The sequence below is a fragment of the Neoarius graeffei genome, chromosome 4 (genome assembly GCF_027579695.1).
Source record: "Neoarius graeffei isolate fNeoGra1 chromosome 4, fNeoGra1.pri, whole genome shotgun sequence".
In the NCBI taxonomy this organism is placed as follows: Eukaryota; Metazoa; Chordata; class Actinopteri; order Siluriformes; family Ariidae; genus Neoarius; species Neoarius graeffei.
The window spans coordinates 5,843,751-5,865,545 of record NC_083572.1 but is presented as its reverse complement, the minus strand read 5'-3'; the positions used below and the strand labels follow the sequence as shown (position 1 = coordinate 5,865,545).

Sequence of the window (21,795 nt, the reverse complement as noted above, 5' to 3'; positions counted from 1 at the left end):
TTAATTCAGGACTATAAATTTGAACTGGGTATGTAAACCCACCGCGTTGCCAGTTCACTCAGACCAGAAAGAATGTGAGCGCTGTTTGAAAACCGTGCCCTCGCTAGGAGATAAAACCATGACGAGAATCTCACCAGAACTTCTTTCTGCGTCTCCTGTTGTTCGGCCACCTTCTCCTCCAGCTGCACATTCAGTTCCTGGATCTGACTGCTCTTTGCTGACACTTCCTGTTTCAGCTTCTCTATTTCCTCTTGGAGTTTTCCCTCGCGTTTTTGAAGAGCCTGTTTCTCCATATACAGCTCCTTCTTGCCCGTCTCCAAGATGGTGATGTCAGATTTCTGCTGCTGAAGCTTCTCCTGCAGCTCTGTAACCTGCAGCCCCATTTGCTCCGCAGCGTTCTCGCTGTCCTCAGACTTCTGCTGTAGCTCCGCCAGTTGTCCCTCCATCCTCTCTTGCGCTTCCGTATGCTTCTGTGCCTCTTCACTCAACGCCGTCATCTTCTGCTGTGCCTCCTTCCTCCGTTCCTCAGCGTTCTTCAGCCGAAGCTCCAAGTCTTTGACGTTCCTCTCGACGTCCTCCAGCTTTTGGATGCGATCTTGGAGAGTCTCCACTTCAGCCTCCTTCTGGCACAACTGGAGCTTCAGCTCTCCAGCTTCCTGCTCCAGGAGCACGAGCCTGCCCCTCTCCTCGCCCAGGCTGCGGCCTAGCGCCTCCACCTGCTGTCCATACTGCTCTTCCTGGGTCAGGAGCAGTCTCTGAAGTGCCTCCTTCTCCTCCACCGAGTGCTCCAAGTCCACCTGGAGCTCACAGAGTTTGGTGCGACAGCTCTGAAGCGTCTGACTGCTCAGCTCGTGACACAGGCTCTCCTCAGTGCCGTGCTGTGGTCGGGGGGACCAGGGATAATCAGGGGGCTCAGGGCTGTCCGTGTTTGGGTCGCTGACCTCATGCCGGCTGGGGTCGAGCTGGTTCAGCTCCTCCTGCAGCTTGTGGATAACCTCATGCAGCTGCTCGGTCTCCTCCTCCTTGGCTTGACGCAGACGCTCTTGGTCGCCACGGAGTCTCTCCACCTGAGCGCGCAGATCTTCGATGTCCGCTTGCTTCTCCTCTGCCTTCTATCACAGGAAGCCACAATTAATTAGAAACACCAAACAAGCTCAGTTCTTTTCTGAAATGAATAAAACACTCACTTTGTTCTCTTTGGTGGCGTCCAGCTCCTGCTGCAGACGGAGAACCTGCTGGTTGAGGTGGTCGAGCTCCAGGTTCTTCTCCTCCAGCAGAGCAGCAGGAAGCTGCAGTGCCAAGGTCTCCTTCTCTTCCGGCTGCTGTCTGCGTAGCGTGCTCACCAGCTCCTGCAGAGCAACAAATCCAGTCAGACCCCTTCAGCATCTTCAAGCTTTTCTCACATACAGACTGAACAGCGCTGGCGAATTCTCAATTCTAACTGGTCACAAGGTGTTCATTTTCTACAACAGCAGCTCCGACAGCATGCTCTAGTTACGAGTTATCGTTTCCATCGTAACGGCTCATTCACGGGGGTTGTACGGCAGCCTTACCACATAATCCAAGGCTAAGAGCGCCACTTCATCTAGTCACACCACCCTGTCATTGATTATTTTCCTACAGCAGCATGACACAGTGGTGTCTCCAGTATCCTTGCTTTGTCCTGATCATGTGCACAAGCGCGTGTTCTAGGGCTGTAACAATATGCGTATCGAAATCGCGATACGCAGAGCCACGATCCGTGTCGCGATACAAGAAGGCAGAATCGCGGTACACCCTTTCAAACTTCTCAGCCCAAAAACAGAGGCGCTTCCAAACTTCAATTTATGAATACTTTACTTTTTATTTAAATTACATTTTAAACTTACTTAAATTATTTTTATATCTATTAGTAAGTCGTTTTTTTCGCCGACCTGCGACAATCTACTGCGAGTCACGCAACGTCCACACTCGCCACTGGCAGAGCATTCGTTTCTTTTAAGCGGTCGCCATTCTGGTTGCGACACGGGGAGCGAATCTGTAAACAAGCAGCTCATTGGCTGGCTAGGTGTGCCACAAGCCAATCACAATCACTTGACCGGAAAGGCATGCAGTGTTGCCAGATTGGGTGGGTTTAGGTGCTTTTTGGCTGGTTTTGAACATATTTTGGGGTGGAAAACGTTAGCAATATCTGGCAACACTGAAGGCATGTCTGCTTGGGCGGAAGCCTTCTGCAGCAGTTACATTTTGACACGCGAGCAATGTTTCACTATAAAAATTCCGTAATTTCCATCTGTTTTCCGCGATCACAGAAAATCATTGGCCCTATGAGAGTGAGACAGTGAGAGAGCCCCCCTCCCAAAAAAAAATCTTAACGGATTTACACGATTTGGAAAAATGACTTTTTCAGAACCGAAAAAAACAGAGCTTCCGGCTCAACAGTATTATTTTGAGAAATAAAACAGTCTTTGGATATACATTTGTTCATTTTTGCGTACATATTACTCATTCTCTGCAGTGGTCTGAATTATTTGTTATTAAATAGTTAATGTAAGTAAGTAAAAGTCAAATTTACTACTTTAAAAATACATTTTAAAAAAATCGTGGGTGTATCGAATCGTGGGTCAAAAATCGCGATACGAATCGAATCGTGAGTTGGGTGTATCGTTACAGCCCTAGTGTGTTCACCTGCAGCTCAGTGATGCGCAGGTGTAGCTCTTCCTCCTTGGCTCGGCTTTCGTTAGTTTTGAGCTCCAGCTGCAGCGAGAGCTGCCGGATGTCCTCCTCCTTCACCGCCAGAGATTTCTCCAGCGCTTCCACTCGCTCCAGTAGCACCTCCACCTACACACAATTAAAAAAAAAAAGTCTATTGCTTTAAAACAACTTGTACACTTACTGATTCTTTAAAAAAAAAAAAAAAAAAACCACAACTCACCCCCCCCCCCCCCCCCATGCCATGGTACGTTCAACACCCTCACCTGCTCCTCTTTCTTTTGCAGGTCATGCTGGAGTGTCTCTAGCTGTTCTCGGAGGTTGGGGTCAGCACTGGGGTCGGGGAAGCGATGCCTCGTCTCGTCCAGTTTGGACTGCAGAGCCGAGATCTGGAGTTTATTAGAGTACAGCTGCTGCTGCAAGGCTTCTTTATCCTACAGCATACAAAGATAACAGACTAATGAAAAGTTACTCAAATGGCACACGAGTAAGTGAAAGGAGTACAGATAAGGGAATTATATTTGTAATGCAATTCCCTTTGGCTCCGTTGCAATATGGAGACACCAAGCAGCCATACCTGAGAGAGCTCCTGCAGGCTCTTGTGTGCTTTCTGAAGCTCCTGTTCCAACTGCGTGACGGTCCGTCCAGCCTCTGCGCTGCTCAGGAGAGCTTGCTCCAGCTCCCGGATGCGAGACGCCATCTTATCGATCTCGTCGTTACGGTCCTCCAGGTCACGCTGGCACTGCTCCTTAACCGAGAGCAGAACGCTGTAGTCCTCAGTTTTGTCTGTGATAAGAGCTTGCAGACTTTCCACCTGAGCAGGAACACCAAAACGTAAACTGTGGGTTTAGCCGTGAAAAACAGCGGAGAATAAACTGGGCAAACTCACATTCAGCGCTGAGCACAGATGCAAGCATGAAAATTGAATGGGGGGGGGGGGGGGGGGGGTGTTTAAAAATATCAATATTCAGCATGTAACGATTCAGCCAATTCAATTCACGATAGTGAGATCACGATTCTTTTTTTTTGGGGGGGGAAAGAGAATTTTAGCATTTAAAAAAAAAAAAATTCCTATTCATCATCAATGTTGGAAGGAGATGAACCTTTTTTTTTTTTAGTAGCAAAACCTACCCACGTTTGTAAAGGTTGGCGCAAAATATAATAGCCTATTAACCAAAAATCCTTTTATTAAAAATTAAAGTTAACAAAATCGGCCTTTTCTTCATAAACTTATGAACATTTGTACTGCCTCCATTTGCTTCTCTTCTCTTTATCTTTGAGCACCGATTTCTTGTTAAATCTATTTGTACAATAACACTTTCACATTTTAGATGTTTTTTTTTTCGTGGCTACTGCCTCACAGAAGCTGTAGCCACTATGTCATGTTGTAAGAACGTTAGGAGTAACAATAGCGCACTGAGTTAGGGTGCATACAGGTGTTCCTATTAAAATGACCAGTGAGTATACAATTCAGTTCGCCATTCGAAATAAATGGACTAAAGAAATCGCTTGACACGTTTGTGCTTACTGAGGGAGGGAAAAAAAGAAAAAAGTGTGCCCATTTTAAAATATACTCCAGGTCGTCCCTAGTCTGGTTAACACCAGACCATATCACAAGTGAAATATGGTCTGGAATCCGCCTATTGAATTTCTTGTAGGAGAGGTGTGGTTTACGATTGTCAACGGCCGTTTATTGGACGTTGCGAATGTCTATCATTTGGCGTATACGTAGCCCATGGCCAATCATGGCAGTTGTACCCGGTGACGTAGTTAGAGCGACGAAGAAGAGAAGGAAAGAGAAAGAGAAGGCAAAACAAAAATAATTCAAAAAAAAAATTTCAGAACAGTGTCTAAAGCTTGATCGAAAGTTTGGTTCGTATCGCTCGCCGCCATGTTAAATGTGATCCGTAAACAGTCCCAAATAAACTACAAGCTTCCGTTTGTCGAGTAGTACGCGTCACCGTCTTTCCACCCCTCCCCACTCTCTGATTGGCTCCCTAACTCAGGCGAGCCTTTAGACCATAGTTTCCATGCTGTCTTTTCAGATCGGAACGATTGTGCAAAGCAGCATGTGATTTCCCAGGCTAGGTCTTTCCTCGCCTTCTTTGGCCAGTGGTTCCATGTGTGATGCACTTCCAAGTTGTTACAGGAAGTTGTCGAAAAGAGTATTGAGACCACCAAGATCTGGCGCCGGACCTTTTCCAGGAAATAAGAGTTTGGGTCATAGCGACAGCGCGTGCGTCAGCCCCGGTTTGGAGGTTTCAATTTCCAAAACTGTAAGAGTAGAATAACAGGGTTTTTTCTAGAAAAATCTAGTATGAGGGCGCTCACCATGGCGAAGGAGCGAAGCGATGGGGGGGGGGGGGGGGATGGTGCTGGTTGTCCGTCCCCCCCTCCACCGTGCGAAGCCTTTGAAAAATTGAGGCTACAATGGGACATTCTGAGGCTATCTGAGAGGGAAATTGTAACAAATTGTCTGTCAACGTTGAAAAAGAAAGAAGTAATCATCTTCTACCCCGGACAGTCTTTGGCTTTCTTCCGTTTCGTGCCACGGGATGACATCTTTAAATGCCCAAGCGTCAACAAAAACAACTCGCGAACTACTTCTGTCAAAAGCTCCCACGCCGGTGGGTGAAAGGTCATTCAGTCTCGAGAAATCTCGCTCTACAAGTCAGCTGACCTTGTATGTAACCCATGTCAAATCTCGCGAGAGCAGCCGCGACAAGTAAACAACTAAACAACATGGCGCCTCAGTCTGGAAACCACCAATTCGGATTGTTTTTGCACCGTCTGGCGGTGTATCTACTATGATTGGAATATTTTTGGAGTAATTATAACCTATTTGATGATCAGACACATTGTCACGTGGTGTTGCTGGGATGTTTTCACAGAGAAGAGATCGTTTTGAGAAAGATTGCATGTTGTGCAGTAGCATATAAGCGCATGGCCCAAGTGTGACTTGGGGTTCAATCGGCATTTCGGTAAAGGGGCGCACGCCGAGAGTAAGAGGGCGCAGCGCCTGTTCCCCGGTTTAGACGAAAGCCTGGAATAATATAAAAGTACAGACACTTGGTATATTTTACTTCTGTGATTTTTAAATTATTCATTTTTGTGGCTACTGCCTCATCGAGTAAATATACTGTATGCGCTATATTTACTGTATGTGCATTAGGGTGCATCAGTTGCCCTCACTTTCATAAAATCTGATGCATTTGTGTTTGGGTGTTCCTTTTCACCAATAAAGACATCCTGTAAAATTTTTTGACCATATTCAAAAGTCTAATGGTGGCACCATGAGCTTAATTTTTTGGCAAAAAACGCTTATTTTATTTTATGTTTTCGCGCAAGGTTTGAATCACAATGTTGGACTCCATTTATTGATTTCTTGTGAGCCAGAGATCATGTTAAGAACCTTTGCAAGGGATTGAGAAGCATTAATGTGATTCATAATACATTTGTATTGTTTAAAAGTAGTTGAACAATGATTCAATGAACAGCTAAAACTCAAACTGTGCTTGATAATATATTTAGAATATGGACTAAAAATGTGTATCTAAGATATTTGGTATACTCTATAAGGTGCCATAATGTTTCATGAAAAGTGATCGAAATTGTGTCATAAAATAGCAGCTTTTTCCATAACTTTGAGCTCCTGGTGCCACCATTAAACTTTTGAATTTTGTCAAAATATTTCACCCAGTGTGTTTTCTTACCAAAAGGAACATAAAAACAACAAGAATGCATCATGATCGGAGGAACTTTTCATTTTTAGGGGGCAACTGATGCACCCTAATGGACATGGGATTAGAAAACAATTTTATTTAGAAGCAGTAGCCCCATGTACCTGTAGGGTACCCATTTGGTTTCTTCGTGGCCTTTAGGCTCATATATTCCCACTATTGTACGTTATTGCACCCTCTGCTGTCTAAACGCAATTACAGCTAGGAAAAAGATCACAGCCTGATAATCGAGATTGGTTTTTTTGTTTCGAATAATCAAATCTGTATCAAGATTTATTGTTGCATGACACCGTTACATGTCGATTTATTACATGCATGATCTACAAGAAAACAAGTAAAGAAAGCCTTTGTATAGCTACAGCCCATGAGACCACCAGCTCAGCTCACACACACACACACACGGACAGACACACGGAACACAACTACGTGGTCGAACAGACAAATGAATAATATGGCATGTTAGATGAGAGATCTAGTCAGACTGCTTTCACACTTGAAAGGCTTCCCCCTTCCCCACAAACCCTAGAACACGTATTGTAGGTAGACATACAGTATAGGAAGCTTTGCCACTGGTGCTTTTCTGGGCACAAGGGAGCTTCCAAAGTTAACAAAGCTTCTTTTTTTTTTTTTTAAACCTCAACCAATCAGGGAGGGGCAAATGAGGAAAATAAACAAAGGACCAAGTGCTGGTAAAAACTAGCCTGGGCCCGCCCATCCCAAGTGTGACGAAACACGGGGGCCTGTTGCGAACTTAGTCTGGCAAGGCAAGCTATCTCCAGCTCTTCCAAGCTCCCGAAAAATCGGGAGCCAATCAACTTTGAGCATCTCCAACGGCCCTGGGTAGAGGCGTGTTCAAGGCAGTGACGTAGTAGAACTGCGACCGGAAGCCATAGATTGTTTACAGAATCTATGCCGGAAGCGCTTCATTCACTAGAAACATTACGAACATGGAGCAGCGGCAAGCCTTTGACACAGCGGTAGATGCTGTATTGAAAGCATTCAACAAGAAGTTCTCATTGAAAACGGAGCAAAGAGCAGCCCTGGAGGTATTTATTGAAAGGAAGGACGTTTTCGCCTTGCTCCCGACCGGCTTCGGTAAGAGTTTAATCTACCAGTTAGCTAGCCTGGGCCCGGCCATCCTAAGTGTGACGCAACACGGGGGGCTGTTGCGAAGTTTCCGTCGCGTCACATACGTCAGAGGAAAGAGTGATGTGATTGGTTTAAGCTTCGTCACAGCCAGGGCTTTGAACCGGTTCAAGGAACGAAAACGAAAACCGGGAACTTTTTCTATTTCACATGGAACAGAAACCAGAAACTTTATTATTTTTTATGTTCCGGAACAGAAACGCTTATTAAAAATAACGGTAACCGGTTAATACCGGTTTTTATTTCGTTCCTCAAAGTTTCCGTAGCCTACAAATAAAAAAGTCATTCTTCTCCTGCACAAGTTTCTATGACCCGCTGGGGTTCACTTCCTGTGTGACGTTCGCTGATTGAATGGAGAGAGCGGGAGGGTGGACTACTATCACGTCTCCACATCTTAAATAAGAGGTAAATATTGCAGTCTATCGTTATTCAAAAACGTCAATTTCAAACACGATATCAATATATTTGTCCACGTTAATGAGAGGCTCGCGAACATTAAATGACGTTAACCTCTGTTAGCCTATCAATGCATAGGGCCTGACTCGCCTTTGGTAACAAACTAAACGAATTATCTTTCATTTTTGGCACTTTTTCTGTTTGTGTAGATGGGAAGACATACTGAGAATCCAAATCGCCAACATTTGAAATAATAATTGTTTTGAATTATTTCTTGTCTTATTTAATGAAGGTTGTAATAGAATTAGCCTACATTTGGCTTAAGCTGGATGAGACAGAGACATAATTTTATAGCCATTTGTTAAACAGCTGACAGGGAACGTAATTAACCGTTCCGGGAACTAAATTTTTTTGTTCTAACCGGTTCGGGAACGTCTATTTAAATGGTGGAACCCAAAACCGGAAACGTTAAAATTCTGTTTCTGTTCGGAACGAACCAATAGGAAAAAAATTCTGGTTCAAAGCCCTGGTCACAGCCTTTTCTGGCTTCGACCAGTAGCAAACAGGCATTTCATGGAGGCGGGTCAACCATGCGCTTTGGGAAACGGTTGGGCTTAATATCTATGCCAGACCAATGCTCGCAGAGCTTTGAAGTTGCATTAGCCAGACTAGGTAAAAACAGCATCTTGCTATGAAATGAAATGTAAATGACGAGCGAAATTGTAAAGATTTCCATGTTGCAGTAACTAAAAATAACGATATTTTTTTTTGGGGGACATTCCCCAGTAAGTGATGCGACGTCCTACGTTAACGGTCACTGCTTATATTCAAATCACAAGCAGCTTAAATTCTTTTGATTTTCTGCTTCCAAAGGTACACTGAAGGAAAACCACCATCACATCCTCCTCCTCCTCCATCACTGATCACAAATAATCGAGAGAGCAAGATGGGTTAGTTAGGAAGCCAATACTAGCCAAGACCGCTGAGAGCATTGGTAAGGTTTCGTCTTGAACAGTTCCCCCCATATCAGCATAAAAACACTCCAGCCAGACACCAAGTGTGAAAGCAGCCTCGAAGCAACAAGATGGTACAAAAGAAACTATGCCATGCATGAGCAGCTTCAAGCCTAGCAAGGTTAACCACAGCTGGAACAACATACCTGGATAACCAAGTCTTCAATCTACATTATTCAATTAAAGGAAGAAAAAAAAAAAAAGCAAATTCATGAACAAGCAGCTTTATCTCAATGTGATGAAAACAATGACTCTCTGACATGACGGCATCCTAACAGTTATACAGCTTACCCTCTGACCCTTAGCGTCTCCTCCTGGGTGTCCTTTAGAGGATGTTCTCAACTGCGCCTCCAGATTCTTAATCTCCTGCTGGAACTCATCCCGCTCGTGCTCTCGCTCCACAGCTTGCTCCTGTAAAGATGCGAAAGGAAAGGTCACTCGCAAACTTGCTCTATGCACACTTGAAGCCAGCATGTTTTTCCTCCTCCTCAACCGGTATGACCATTTTGTGCATTGTTTCGAGAATGTGGTTGAAAGAACGACAGGAATTTTAGAGCACCATTTTAAATCTTTTTTTAGCAAGCTTAGGTTTATTTGGGCTGGAACGTACATAACATTTGCACAATTTAATCCCCCCCTTTTCAATTTAGGCATTTTACCAATGGCCTACACTTGCCAAGATTCCTGCGGGTGTTTGTATTGTGGGATTGGATACCACTTTGCTCAAATTATATTAAAAATGCAGGCCAATTAAGTGTGACATTCGTTCATTTTCATACTGTACATTACACACACCCGTCAGTGCTGTCGAATTCTGATTGGTCAGAAAACTATTACGTTTTCCTCAACAGTACAGAACAGAAGTTTTGAATGAATTAATTTATTTTTATTTCAAACATGTATAAAAAATAAAAAAATGTATGTAACTATTGGCCCTTTTCCACTACCCTTTTTCAGCTCACTTCAGCTCGCTTCAGCTCACTTCAGCCCGACACGGCTCGCGTTTCGACTACCAAAAACCAGCACGACTCAGCTCGTTTCAGCCCTGCTTAGCCCCTAAAACTCGCACCGTTTTGGAGTGGGGCTGAAGCGAGCCAAACCGTGCCGACTGAGGTTGGGGGCGTGAGCAGACACTCCCCTGTGCACTGATTGGTGAGGAGGCGTGTCCTCACATGCCCACACACGCCCCGCGAGCGCGCTGGGATCTGTAAACACCGCAAACCCGGAAGAAGAATAATTATGAATTACGAGAATTTCTGAAGCCTTATGCGCCTCGCCTCATCTATACGCTCTTGCCAGTATCTGTTGGCGTTGTCGGTGACAACAAGCCACAGCACCAAGACCAGCAACACTAACGTCCTCCATGTTTATTGTTTACTATTCGGGTCGTGAGACTACTGCTTAAAAGATCACTGAATCAGTGACATACAGAGCATCGTGGACGAGTTCGCGGAGCGCAAGGCTCGTCGTATGCCCTTCAAATAATGCGCGCAGTAGGCTATTGATGTTTTATTATGAGCCATGTACAGTATGTCGCCTAATGTTTTTTTGTTTCTGAGTTACATGTTCGTTTGAAGGACTTAATGTACAAAATAACATAGTTGCACCCCGTAGTGTTGAAATTGGTAAACACAGTGCATTCAGTGAGGTTTGCACCGCCCTCCTTTTATTTCTGACTCTTCCTGTCACCGTTGCAACCTCTGAGCGCTCATTCGTATGCCCTTCAAATAATGTGCGCAGTATAGGCTATTGATGTTTTATTATGAGCCATGTACAGTATCCTAATGTTTTTTGTTTCTGAGTTACATGTTCGTTTGAAGGACTTGATGTACTAAATAACATAGTTGCACCCGGTAGTGTTGAAATTGGTAAACATCGCAGTTGCGGACATTTTGTAGCCTAAAATGATGTTATGATAAGCTTTAATAAAGGGCCCGGTCATTTGCCCCGCCCCCGGCCCGGCTCTGACTTGTTCCGCCACCGTCACTGATGTCACTGTTTGCGCTGCTTAACGACATCACGTGACGTCCACCCACTTTCGCTAACTCCACCCAATGTGTCCACCCACTTCCAGCCAGCACGGTTCAGCGCGGTTGTAGTCGAAATGCAACTCCAACAGCCCCGCTCAGCTCGACTCGGCACGGCACGGCTCAGCCGCGTTTGTAGTGGAAAAGCGGCATATTTGTACATACAAAAGAAAGAAAACGAGAAATTGACAAAAAAAAATAAAATAAAGAGCTAAGACATTACAAAACACCGCACATTGTTCGAAAAAGGAGTGGGAAGAAGTACAATACTTTTTCAATTTCCCACCCCTTTTTAACTACCCCGAAATCCAAACTACATTAATACACCTATAAAAATATATACCATATATACACACTTCATGAATATCTATATAAATATATAATTACAAAAATAAATATCAGGGCTTTGAACCAGAATTTTTTTCCTATTGGTTCGTTCCGAACAGAAACGGAATTTTAACGTTTCCGGTTTTGGGTTCCACCATTAAATAGACGTTCCCGAACCGGTTAGAACAAAAAAATTTCGTTCCTGGAACGGTTAATTACGTTCCCTGTCAGCTGTTTAACAAATGGCTATAAAATTATGTCTCTGTCTCATCCAGCTTAAGCCAAATGTAGGCTAATTCTATTACAACCTTCATTAAATAAGACAAGAAATAATTCAAAACAATTATTATTTCAAATGTTGGCGATTTGGATTCTCAGTACGTCTTCCCATCTACACAAACAGAAAAAGTGCCAAAATGAAAGATAATTCGTTTAGTGTGTTACCAAAGGCGAGTCAGGCCCTATAGAGGGCTACCGCATGACGTCACTGCGCCGCAAGATTTTGTTAGGCGCCATATTGGAAGACCAAGTACACATCTATGCAAGTACATACATACATAAAACAAACTACACCTGAAACGTAGCCAGGGCCGGTTCTGCCCTAATCTGGACCCGGGTGCAACATCGCGCAACCCCCCCCCCCCAAAAAAAAAAAAAAAAAAAAAAAGTCTAAATCAGGACAACCATCGCATTATCTCATCTCATTATCTCTAGCCGCTTTATCCTTCTACAGGGTCGCAGGCAAGCTGGATCCTATCCCAGCTGACTACGGGCGAAAGGCGGGGTACACCCTGGACAAGTCGCCAGGTCATCACAGGGCTGACACATAGACACAGACAACCATTCACACTCACATTCACACCTACGCTCAATTTAGAGTCACCAGTTAACCTAACCTGCATGTCTTTGGACTGTGGGGGAAACCGGAGCACCCGGAGGAAACCCACGCGGACACAGGGAGAACATGCAAACTCCACACAGAAAGGCCCTCGCCGGCCACGGGGCTCAAACCTGGACCTTCTTGCTGTGAGGCGACAGCGCTAACCACTACACCACCGTGCCGCCACCATCGCATTACTATAAACATTTTATATCAACTATTTTAACTAAATGGGCTATAATAAATACGCCTGCAGGCAGCCACGGCGGGCTGCCTCAGAAAAGTAACCATTCAGTGACAACTGAAAGCCTGCAGCCACGGCGGGCTGCCTTAAAAAGTTAGTAACCATTTGTCCTACCTTAAAACTCGTTTTGCATTTTCTGCCTCCTTTTTTGTATTTTCGACCCTCCGTTTATTTTCTTTCCTTTTCTGAAAACCCGATTTGTGTCCAGACATTTTGTTCTGCTACCAACGAACTAACTCGTCAGGTCTCGTCTCTCGAGCCCGCGATGATTCCCGTGGGAAGGGCAACAATTGATACATTTTTACAAAACAGCCAATAGGGAGGTTGCATCGTTCAGGCTCTTCTTTGCTCACTCAGTAATGGAGACGTGATAGTAGTCCACCCTCCCGCTCTCTCCATTCAATCAGCGAACGTCACACAGGAAGTGAACCCCAGCAGGTCATAGAAACTTGCGCAGCAGAAGAATGGCTTTTATTTGTAGGCTACAGAAACTTTGAGGAACGAAATAAAAACCGGTATTAACCGGTTACCATTATTTTTAATAAGCGTTTCTGTTCCGGAACATAAAAAATAATAAAGTTTCTGGTTTCGTTTCTGTTCCATGTGAAAAAGTTCCCGGTTTTCGTTTTCGTTCCTTGAACCGGTTCAAAGCCCTGATAAATATATACTACATACACATCCCTGTAAATATGAAGATATAAACTATCCCCATAAATAAATATATACCATATACCAAGTTAGTTCTTTTTTTAAAGATTTTTTTGGGGGCTTTTTTCACCTTTATTGGATAGGACAGTGTAGAGACAGGAAATGAGTGGGAGAGAGACAGGGAGGGATCGGGAAATGACCTCGGGTCGGAATCGAACCCGGGTCCCTGGATTTATGGTATGGCGCCTTATCCACCTGAGCCACGACACCCCCACTAAGTTAATTCTAATATAACAAATCAACTCTATTCTATTTATCCCTCATCATCCTCCGTTAACATACTTCCTCTTCTATATACTTGTTTAAAAATTTTTTTTGTACCTTTTTTTAAACAGATTTATATTTGCACTTTGTTAAAATCCGTTTGTTCTTATTTGTTAACAGGTCTGATAAATTGTGCAGAGACTTTATGTGGCACGTCGACCATTAAACGGATTTTTCCGTAAGAGGTTTTAATTCCTTGCACTCACGTCTATGAACTGACGGTGGTGTTTGAGCTGTTTCTCCAGAGCGCTGATGTGCTGCTGCAGGTCCTCGGTTTGGGTGCGGTGCTGCTCTTCCTGCTGCTGTGCTCGGCTCTCGTGCTCCTCCAGCGCCAGCTCTAGGAAGCGCAGCCGACCTGCCAGACCGACCCGGTCCTTCTCCGCTTGTCGCTGCACGTCCACGCGCTCCTGCCCGAGCCGCTCTGCTTCGGCCAACAGTGCTGTAAGCAAGCGGAAAGAAATGAAGATGGAACAAGAAACAAAACAAGGCTTAAAAACAGAGAAAATAAAAAATTAAAAAAAAAAAAAAATTTTAAAACACTCTCACACAAATACAAGATGCAGTCAGTCATGCACAATATCGTCAACTCAACCTGTGCCTTCTTCAAACAAATTATTCAAATCAGATTTAAATTAAAAAAAATAAATAAATAAAAAAACCTTCAATACTCAAATCAACATCAAAGCTGACAATGCAAGCCATACAGCACAAATTAAACCGGATTCATACTAAAGAAACCCAAATTTACAGAGCTAAATTAAAGAAGCAGCTCGTCAAAGCAGCTGTTAGTTTCCAAGAAATTTGAAAATAAATAAAAATTCCCACAAACGTCACATCAACCTCAAAATCCAGCGACAAACCTTTCTCTTCCCCCACAGCAGGGCAGCCTACAGAGCAGGAAGAACACTTGGCATCAAAAACATCTCCACCCATGAGTCTAAACTCATATCATGACAATGACTGAGAAAAGAAATCACATGATGCTTCATCCTTGAGAAAAAAGACGCATCAAATGTACCAGTACTTTTTTTTTCCTTCCTCTAAACACGTCGCCTATGACCCACCTTTTTCAGGTTCTCCAAGGCCTGCTGAGAGCGCGTCTCGCTGCCGCTGCAGGAGCGCGTGTTCCTCACCAAGCTCCTGCAGCCGAGTCCGAGTGCTCTCCAGCTCCTCAACCAGCCTCCGCTCACGTGCTTCCTTCTGCTGCAGCGCCTCCTCGAGAGCAGCCTTGTCCGCCACATAGCCCTCTATCAGACCTGAGGAGATAAACCTCCAGCTTAAAACACCTTCCACAGGTTTCCGTGGTCTTCCTTTATGTATACAGTGCCTTGAAAAAGTATTCATACCCCTTGAACTTTTTCACATTTTTCCACCTTACAACCACGAACTTAAGTTTTTTTTTATTGAGATTTTATGTGATAGACCAACACGGAGTAGCACATAATTAAGTGAAACGAAAATGATAAATGGTCTTCAAAATTTTAAACAAATAAAAATCTGAAAAATGTGGTGTGCATTAGTATTCAGCCCCCTGTACTCTGATACCTCGAAATACAATCCAGTGCAATCAATTGCCTTCAGAAGTCATCTAATTAGTTAATGGAGTCCTACTGTGTGTAATTTACTCTCAGCATAAATACACTTGTTCTGTGAAGGCCTCAGTGGTTTGTTCGAGAACAATGAAGAACAAACAGCATCATGAAGGCCAGAGAACTCACCAGACAGGTCAGGGATAAAGTTCTGGAGAAGTTTAAAGCAGGGTTAGGTTATAAAAAAAAAATCCCAAGCTCTGAACATCTCAAGAAGCACTGTTCAATCCATCATTCAAAAATGGAAAAAGTATGGCACAACTGCAAACCTACCAAGACATGGCCGTCCACCTAAACTGACAGAGCGAGCAAGGAGAGCACTGGTCAGAGAAGCAGCCAAGAGGCCCATGATCACTCTGGAGGAGCTGCAGAAATCCACAGCTCAGGTGGGAGAATCTGTGCACAGCACAATTATAAATCATACACTCCACAAATCTGGCCTTTTTGGAAGAGTGGCAAGAAGAAAGCCATTGTTGAAAGACAGGCATAAGAAGCCATGTAGGGGACACAGCAAACATGTGGAAGAAGGTGCTTTGGTCAGATAAAACCAAAGTTGAACTTTTTGGCCTAAACGCAAAGCGCTGTGTGTGGTGGAAAACTAACGCTGCTCATCACCCTGCACACACCATCCCCACTGTGAAACATGGTGGTGGCAGCATCATGCTGTGGGGATGCTTTTCTTCAGCAGGGACAGGGAAGCTGGTCAGAGTTGATGGGAAGATGGATGGAGCTAAATACAGGGTTCTTGCAGGATTCAGTAAGTTAAATTTTAGACTTTTTAAGACCATTATGAAAAATTTTTTAGACCAACACGAAGCATTACAACCTGCCCTACCCCCGCCCTTCCCAAAAAAAGACAATCGAGTTCAATTCTCAAAACAAAGTCATTTGTATTGGTAAACTGACTATCAGGGATACAAACTGATTGTGTGCTTATTTATGTCATATGGCAACATTAGTACATTTACATTATGTCACATAGCAACAAAAGAGTGATGCATACAATCTATACAATATCCAAGTTCCTCGGACTGACCAACCTGAAGGATTACAGCCCCTCCCCCCCAAAAAAAACGACCAAAAAATCAGTTCAAGTCTCAAAAACAATGTAATTTTGTATTTCGTCTGTAAATGTCAAACTGACAATCAAGTAGAAGACAATTTCTAGTGATACATACCACTAGTGATCAGCAGATGGTGCTGAATGACCACTGAACAACTGTGGGAAATGATGCCCAACACAAAATGAATACAGGGTGACATACTGTATGTCAACTGCCCAGTGCTTTAACACTGAATAAACTCGTTTTTATGAGATGAGCCTTGCTTCTTAAAAGTTGAGTTGAAAGGTGGAAAATGAGCAAAACTGCAACAACTCCGCACACTAGACGCCATTAAACAAAGAAATCTACACGTAGAAATCAACTCATTCACGTATTTACACATTCTCCAATTCACTGATGAAAAAGATTAGCACTTAACACATTACATTACACACAAAACATATTACTAATGGACATTTTCCCCGTGGAGGTAGCAAGTTATCAAGAGAGTGTGAGCAGAACACAGCTTACACGGGCAAACTTAAGTCCCACCTTTTCGACATAAAAAAAACACTTGTTTATACAGCTCACTTACTTGTATGTGCGTCAGAAGGTCCTGTGCGGTTCCATGACCCATGAATTGAGAGTCCATGTAACGCGACTGCACCTCTCCATTGCTCCAGAAACTAATGTGGAGGTCCAGCTGTTTGGATTTGGTCGATGTGTTAAAGCTCTCGTCAAATATTAGCACATACTGGCCGCTAACTGACTTCACCGGCTCTTTTTTTATAAAGTCTGCCAGGCCGAATCTTGCAATATAGGCGATCTTGTTAGGTCCGCAGGCTAATGTTTTGGCAATCGTAGAATCAGGAAACATTGCCTGGAAAAGGCCGTTAATGTTGCTGTCGTATGATAGATGAGAGGTCACTGTGTGTAGAATCCAAAGTACCTCAGCTTTTGACGTCTGCGTGGACCCGAAAGTCGCCTGACTGTTATTTGGCGAATGTTGAACAGCTGGACCAGGCAGCGATGTTGGCTGGGATACTGACAAAAAGCTTGAGATCGGCTGGCGACATTGCGAGCTCTTCACAGCAATCTGATGTTTTCCAGCTTTAGCGTGGGACTCCAGGGCCTTCATGCCTAAAGTCCCCAACTGAATTATTTTCCTGCAGACTTTGCAGCGAGCCGCATACCTATCACCTGCTGCGGCTTCTAACCAGTTTCGAAATTCTTCACGTTCAAGCCAAGCTTCATTAAACTGACACTTTCCCATTTTACTCACTATTATTCGACGCGCTATCCACACTCATCGCACTGCCAACACAACCGCTAACCTTCTCTGACTGCCACAGACTGCATAAACTCGGCGGGAACTTAGAAGGTAGAACTACGGTAGGCGTAGTGGACAAACTGGACCGTTGCATACTTGCCGTAATCATCGGTGATTGAAGTTTTTTAGCAGGCAGACAGCAACGCAACCGGCACATTTTTTATTAATGTTTTGCAGGCACTTCTAGGAATGGACTGAGCGGATGTAAGAATTTTAGACTTGGATAAATTAAATTTTAGACCTGGGATGAAAATGTGTGGTTTTTTTAGACATTTTAAGGCCTAAAATTTTACTTTCTGAATTTTAGACTTTTTTAGACCCTGCGGGAACCCTGTAAATACAGGGCAATCCTGGAAGAAAACCTGTTGGAGGCTGCAAAAGACTTGAGACTGGGAAGGAGATTCACCTTCCAGCAAGACAATGACCCTAAACATACAGCCAGAGCTACAATGGAATGGTTTAGATCAAAGAATATTCATGTGTTAGAATGACCCAGTCAAAGTCCAGACCTAAATCCCATTGAGCATCTGTGGCAAGACTTGAAAATTGCTGTTCACAGACGCTCTCCATCCAATCTGGCTGAGCTTGAGCTATTTTGCAAAGAATGGGCAAAAAATTTCAGTGTCTAGATGTGCAAAGCTGGTAGAGACATACCACAAAAGACTTGCAGCTGTAATTGCAGCAAAAGGTGGCTCTACGAAGTATTGACGCAGGGGGGCTGAATACTAATGCACACCACATTTTTCAAATTTTTATTTGTTTAAAATTTTGAAGACCATTTATCATTTTTGTTTCACTTCACAATTATGTGCTACTCTGTGTTGGTCTATCACATAAAATCTCAATAATAAAAAAAAAAACCCAACCAAAAAAAAAAACTTAAGTTCGTGGTTGTAAGGTGGAAAAGTGTGAAAAAGTTCAAGGGGTATGAATACTTTTGCAAGGCACTGTAAATGCTGAAAGGAACCGACTTCTTGTCTCACCTTCAGCCTTGTGCAGTTCTAGCTGCAGCTGACTCTTCACACTCGCCTCCTGGTCCAGCTGCTCCAGAAGCTGAGCGTGCTGCTGGAGAAGAGCATTCTTTGCTTCTCCACCTTCACTGAACTGTTCATCCAGCGCAGCCTGAAGAGCTCGCAGCTGCTCCAGCTTTGGGGGAGACAGACACACACACACAACAGAAAACTCATCATCCTGCTCTCACTGTAATCCTATCCAGATGACCACAACAATGACGACTGACTCTCTACCTGCACTGTGGAGTCCGAGACCAGATCCAACAGTTTGTCCACTGCGGCACGGAGTCGAGTGCAGGCCCCCAGCACCAGCTCCTCCCTTTCAGAGTCCAGCTCTCCATCGGGGCCTGAAAACAAACTCTCACACAGGCGTTGAGACAGCTCCAGACCTTCATCCATCACAGAAGAGGAGATCATGCTGCAGTTTGGGCCACCCTCCACAGCGCCACCATCCACGTCTACTGGAAAAGAACAGAACAGGAAGACATCTTAAAATAAATTTTACAGCATCCTTTTAAAAAGGTTCTTCCTGGTGCCACTAGTCGGTCATGAACAAACTTGTGGTGATTATTAGGGGTCGACCGATAAGCGGCCTGGCCGATATATCAGGCCGATATTCTGCATTTTTAGGGTTATCGGTATCGGCCATAATTTCCACCGATATGCCGATAACATGCCTTTTTGCAGCCATTTCGTTCCTAACGTGACGGTCACTGCATGTCCTTTCCTGCACTCGCCTCTCTGAGTTCAAGAACACGGTCCCGCCCACCACAACATCTGATTTGTTTGGCACAAGAGATACAGCCAATCAACACGTGTAGCTAAATGCTGTGAACTGTTTCAAGGCGGCCGTATGGACACTCGGGCAGAAGCAGATCCCACTTCAAGGTAAGGACACGCTGCTTTTGCCGCAATAAATCATAAACACACAAGTTGCAAAAGCACAACATTATATGTTTACATTCTTCATCTCCTACTCATTAAAATTGTCCATTTGCATCTGTGTAGCCAGGCAAACTTAGCTTACGGAAGGAAGCACCTGAATTAGCCTACAACCAACTAGTCTTGCTGAAACTACATGTAATGTTGTCCATAGTAAGCAGTCCCCAGCATAACGTAGGCTGCAGTCATTTTTAAATCCCCGTCTGGAAACGTTGTGAATGTGTCAGTAGTTCTACTCGAACAGTAGAATGACAGCCATACAGAGAGGTGGTCAAGGGAAGACGAAATAAAACGTAGTGTTTGTGTTCTGTAGGCTAGCGCAAGCCTAGCCTACAGAAGGCTATTTGTTATGGTGATGAGTAAACTTCATGACGTGACTCGTGCTCAAAAAGCGCATTGCACTTGTATATGTTAGGTAACTTTATAAAGCGCTATTTGAACATTTAAACACGCCAGGTATGATATGGTGCTAGTAGGCTATGTAATATTGTAGGGAGTTTGTCAGGACGCTTGTTGTGGGCTCAGTAATTAATTGTGTCATGGATCCACACTTGCTTGGATAAACGGTAATGAACGAAATACATCAATTAAACTCTTGACTTAAATGTTCTTATGCTACTTCACATTGCACTGTAATGTACTCCACTAGTATTTATAATTCTTGCGCAAGTGATTCTCCTCGCTAGCGCTTCTGATTCGGAAAGCGATATACTCTTAAAGGAGCAGAGCCGTGGCAATTTATACAAAAAACAGAAACCGCCTCAGTGGACAACATGCAGAGCAACTGTGCTTCCTTCACTACAATATAATCCTAAATTGGGAATATTAGGCTTGGGCATTAAAAGCATTAGAATGTAGATGGTTACTTGTTAAGTTGTTACATAATAGGGAGTGATAGCCGACTTTATGTTTGATTTTACTTTTTAAAAAATGCTGCAGGCAGCTCCCTACACTTGATTTGTTATTTAAAAACTACTTGAAGTTGGTAAGTCTTACTTAGTTCTTAGTGTAAAAGAATCCAGAGTGTATTTTCATTTATTTTCCACTGAAAATGGTGAGCTGTAATATAGTAGGGAGTGATTTATTTTTTTATTGGTGAATATTTTATTATTTTATTTCTCATTTTATTCTAACTAATGTTTGACTTTATTGTACAAATGCTGCTGGCATCTCCCTGCACAAAATTTCATGTTCAATTTTACAATTAAACATACATTTCATGGATATGAAGGTCTGTGTCAGTGTGTGCTATGTTTAATTTCATGTGAATTATAATGTTTACATTTATCGGTTGCACATATCGGTTATCGGCATCGGCCCTGAAAAAAAAAAAAAAAAAAAAAAAAAAAAAACAACAAACACACGCATATCGGTCGATCCCTAGTGGTTATATTAACATCTTAGAATTGACGTTCTTATGAACATTAAATACAGAATGAGGGCCAAACCTGTCTCCTGGGCGTCATGGTTGCCACTCAGCCTCCTGTTCAGATTGTTGCCACCAGTGCAATCACCTTCCACACAGATCCCCAACCTGCGGCCGATCTCTTCCTCTGTCGCAATTGTAACCCGGAGCATCTCGAGGATAAGCTGCTGAAGTCGGTCATGGGCCAACTGAAGGTCTTGTCTAAGATTTGAACAGGTGTGCAAGAAAAATTAACTTTCAGCGCTCAAAAATAAACTCAAATCCTTCACCAGCCCAAAAAAAACTTGGAGGTCCAACTAAAGAAATGGCCAAAAAGCTTAATTATACCAAAAACACTTGAACTCTCAAATCTGATTGGTCAAAATGTGAACAGCAGCTCAGCTTCAAAGCACAGGTTTATAATTAATGCACTGGTTCTAATGCTATCATTTCCATAGTAACAGCTCATTCGTGTGTGTAATGGATGCATCACAATAAGCATTTAAGAAAGAAAAAGGTTTTTTTTTTTTTACATAATTAACTACATGAGCAAAAGGTTGAGAACTGAGCCCTGACCTCTGCTGCGTGGCGGTGTTGAGGTCATCACGCAGCATGGTGAGGAGGGTGGCTCCTTCCTGACTCTCGCGCTCACGCCGCTGCAGCAGAGTCTCCAGAGTGTCCATCTCCGAGCGCTTGCCCTCCAGCTCCCCCTGCAAACCGCTGACCTCGGCACGCAGCTGTGAGAAGGCACACCAGACAGGAAACCCGTCATCGCACGTGCACAAAACGCTCAAAAAGCAAAACACAGAGCTTCATCTTCAGAGAATTGCTGTTAGATAGGTATAGATAGATAAAACTTTATTGATCCCTTTGGGAGGGTTCCCTCAGGGAAATTAAAATTCCAGCAGCATCATTACAGAATAAATAGAATAGAAAAGAGAGAAAACTTCTAGATAAATTAAAGTATTAAAAAAATAATCTAGCAGGACAGGCTGTTAGACGTTTCCCTCTACAATGCTGCTGTTCTAATACAAACA

General features: G+C 43.6%; 1 protein-coding gene across 2 annotated transcripts in view; it reads right to left on the bottom strand.

Annotated features, from left to right (window-relative positions):
- pcnt (pericentrin) overlaps nt 1-21,795 on the bottom strand; it is an 82,104-nt gene that overhangs the window by 15,903 nt on the left and 44,406 nt on the right. The window contains exons 24-36 of one of the 2 annotated variants that reach the window (XM_060918704.1): nt 21,335-21,495; nt 20,802-20,980; nt 18,646-18,872; nt 18,382-18,544; nt 14,501-14,692; nt 13,643-13,875; nt 9,278-9,397; nt 9,133-9,153; nt 3,269-3,505; nt 2,958-3,125; nt 2,668-2,820; nt 1,188-1,349; nt 135-1,112 (exon numbers count right to left, since the gene is read on the bottom strand). In XM_060918704.1, coding sequence (XP_060774687.1) covers nt 135-1,112; nt 1,188-1,349; nt 2,668-2,820; nt 2,958-3,125; nt 3,269-3,505; nt 9,133-9,153; nt 9,278-9,397; nt 13,643-13,875; nt 14,501-14,692; nt 18,382-18,544; nt 18,646-18,872; nt 20,802-20,980; nt 21,335-21,495 — 2,994 coding nt within the window. The remainder of the gene's footprint in view (nt 1-134; nt 1,113-1,187; nt 1,350-2,667; nt 2,821-2,957; nt 3,126-3,268; nt 3,506-9,132; nt 9,154-9,277; nt 9,398-13,642; nt 13,876-14,500; nt 14,693-18,381; nt 18,545-18,645; nt 18,873-20,801; nt 20,981-21,334; nt 21,496-21,795) is intronic. The other variant, XM_060918705.1, reaches the window with a different exon arrangement.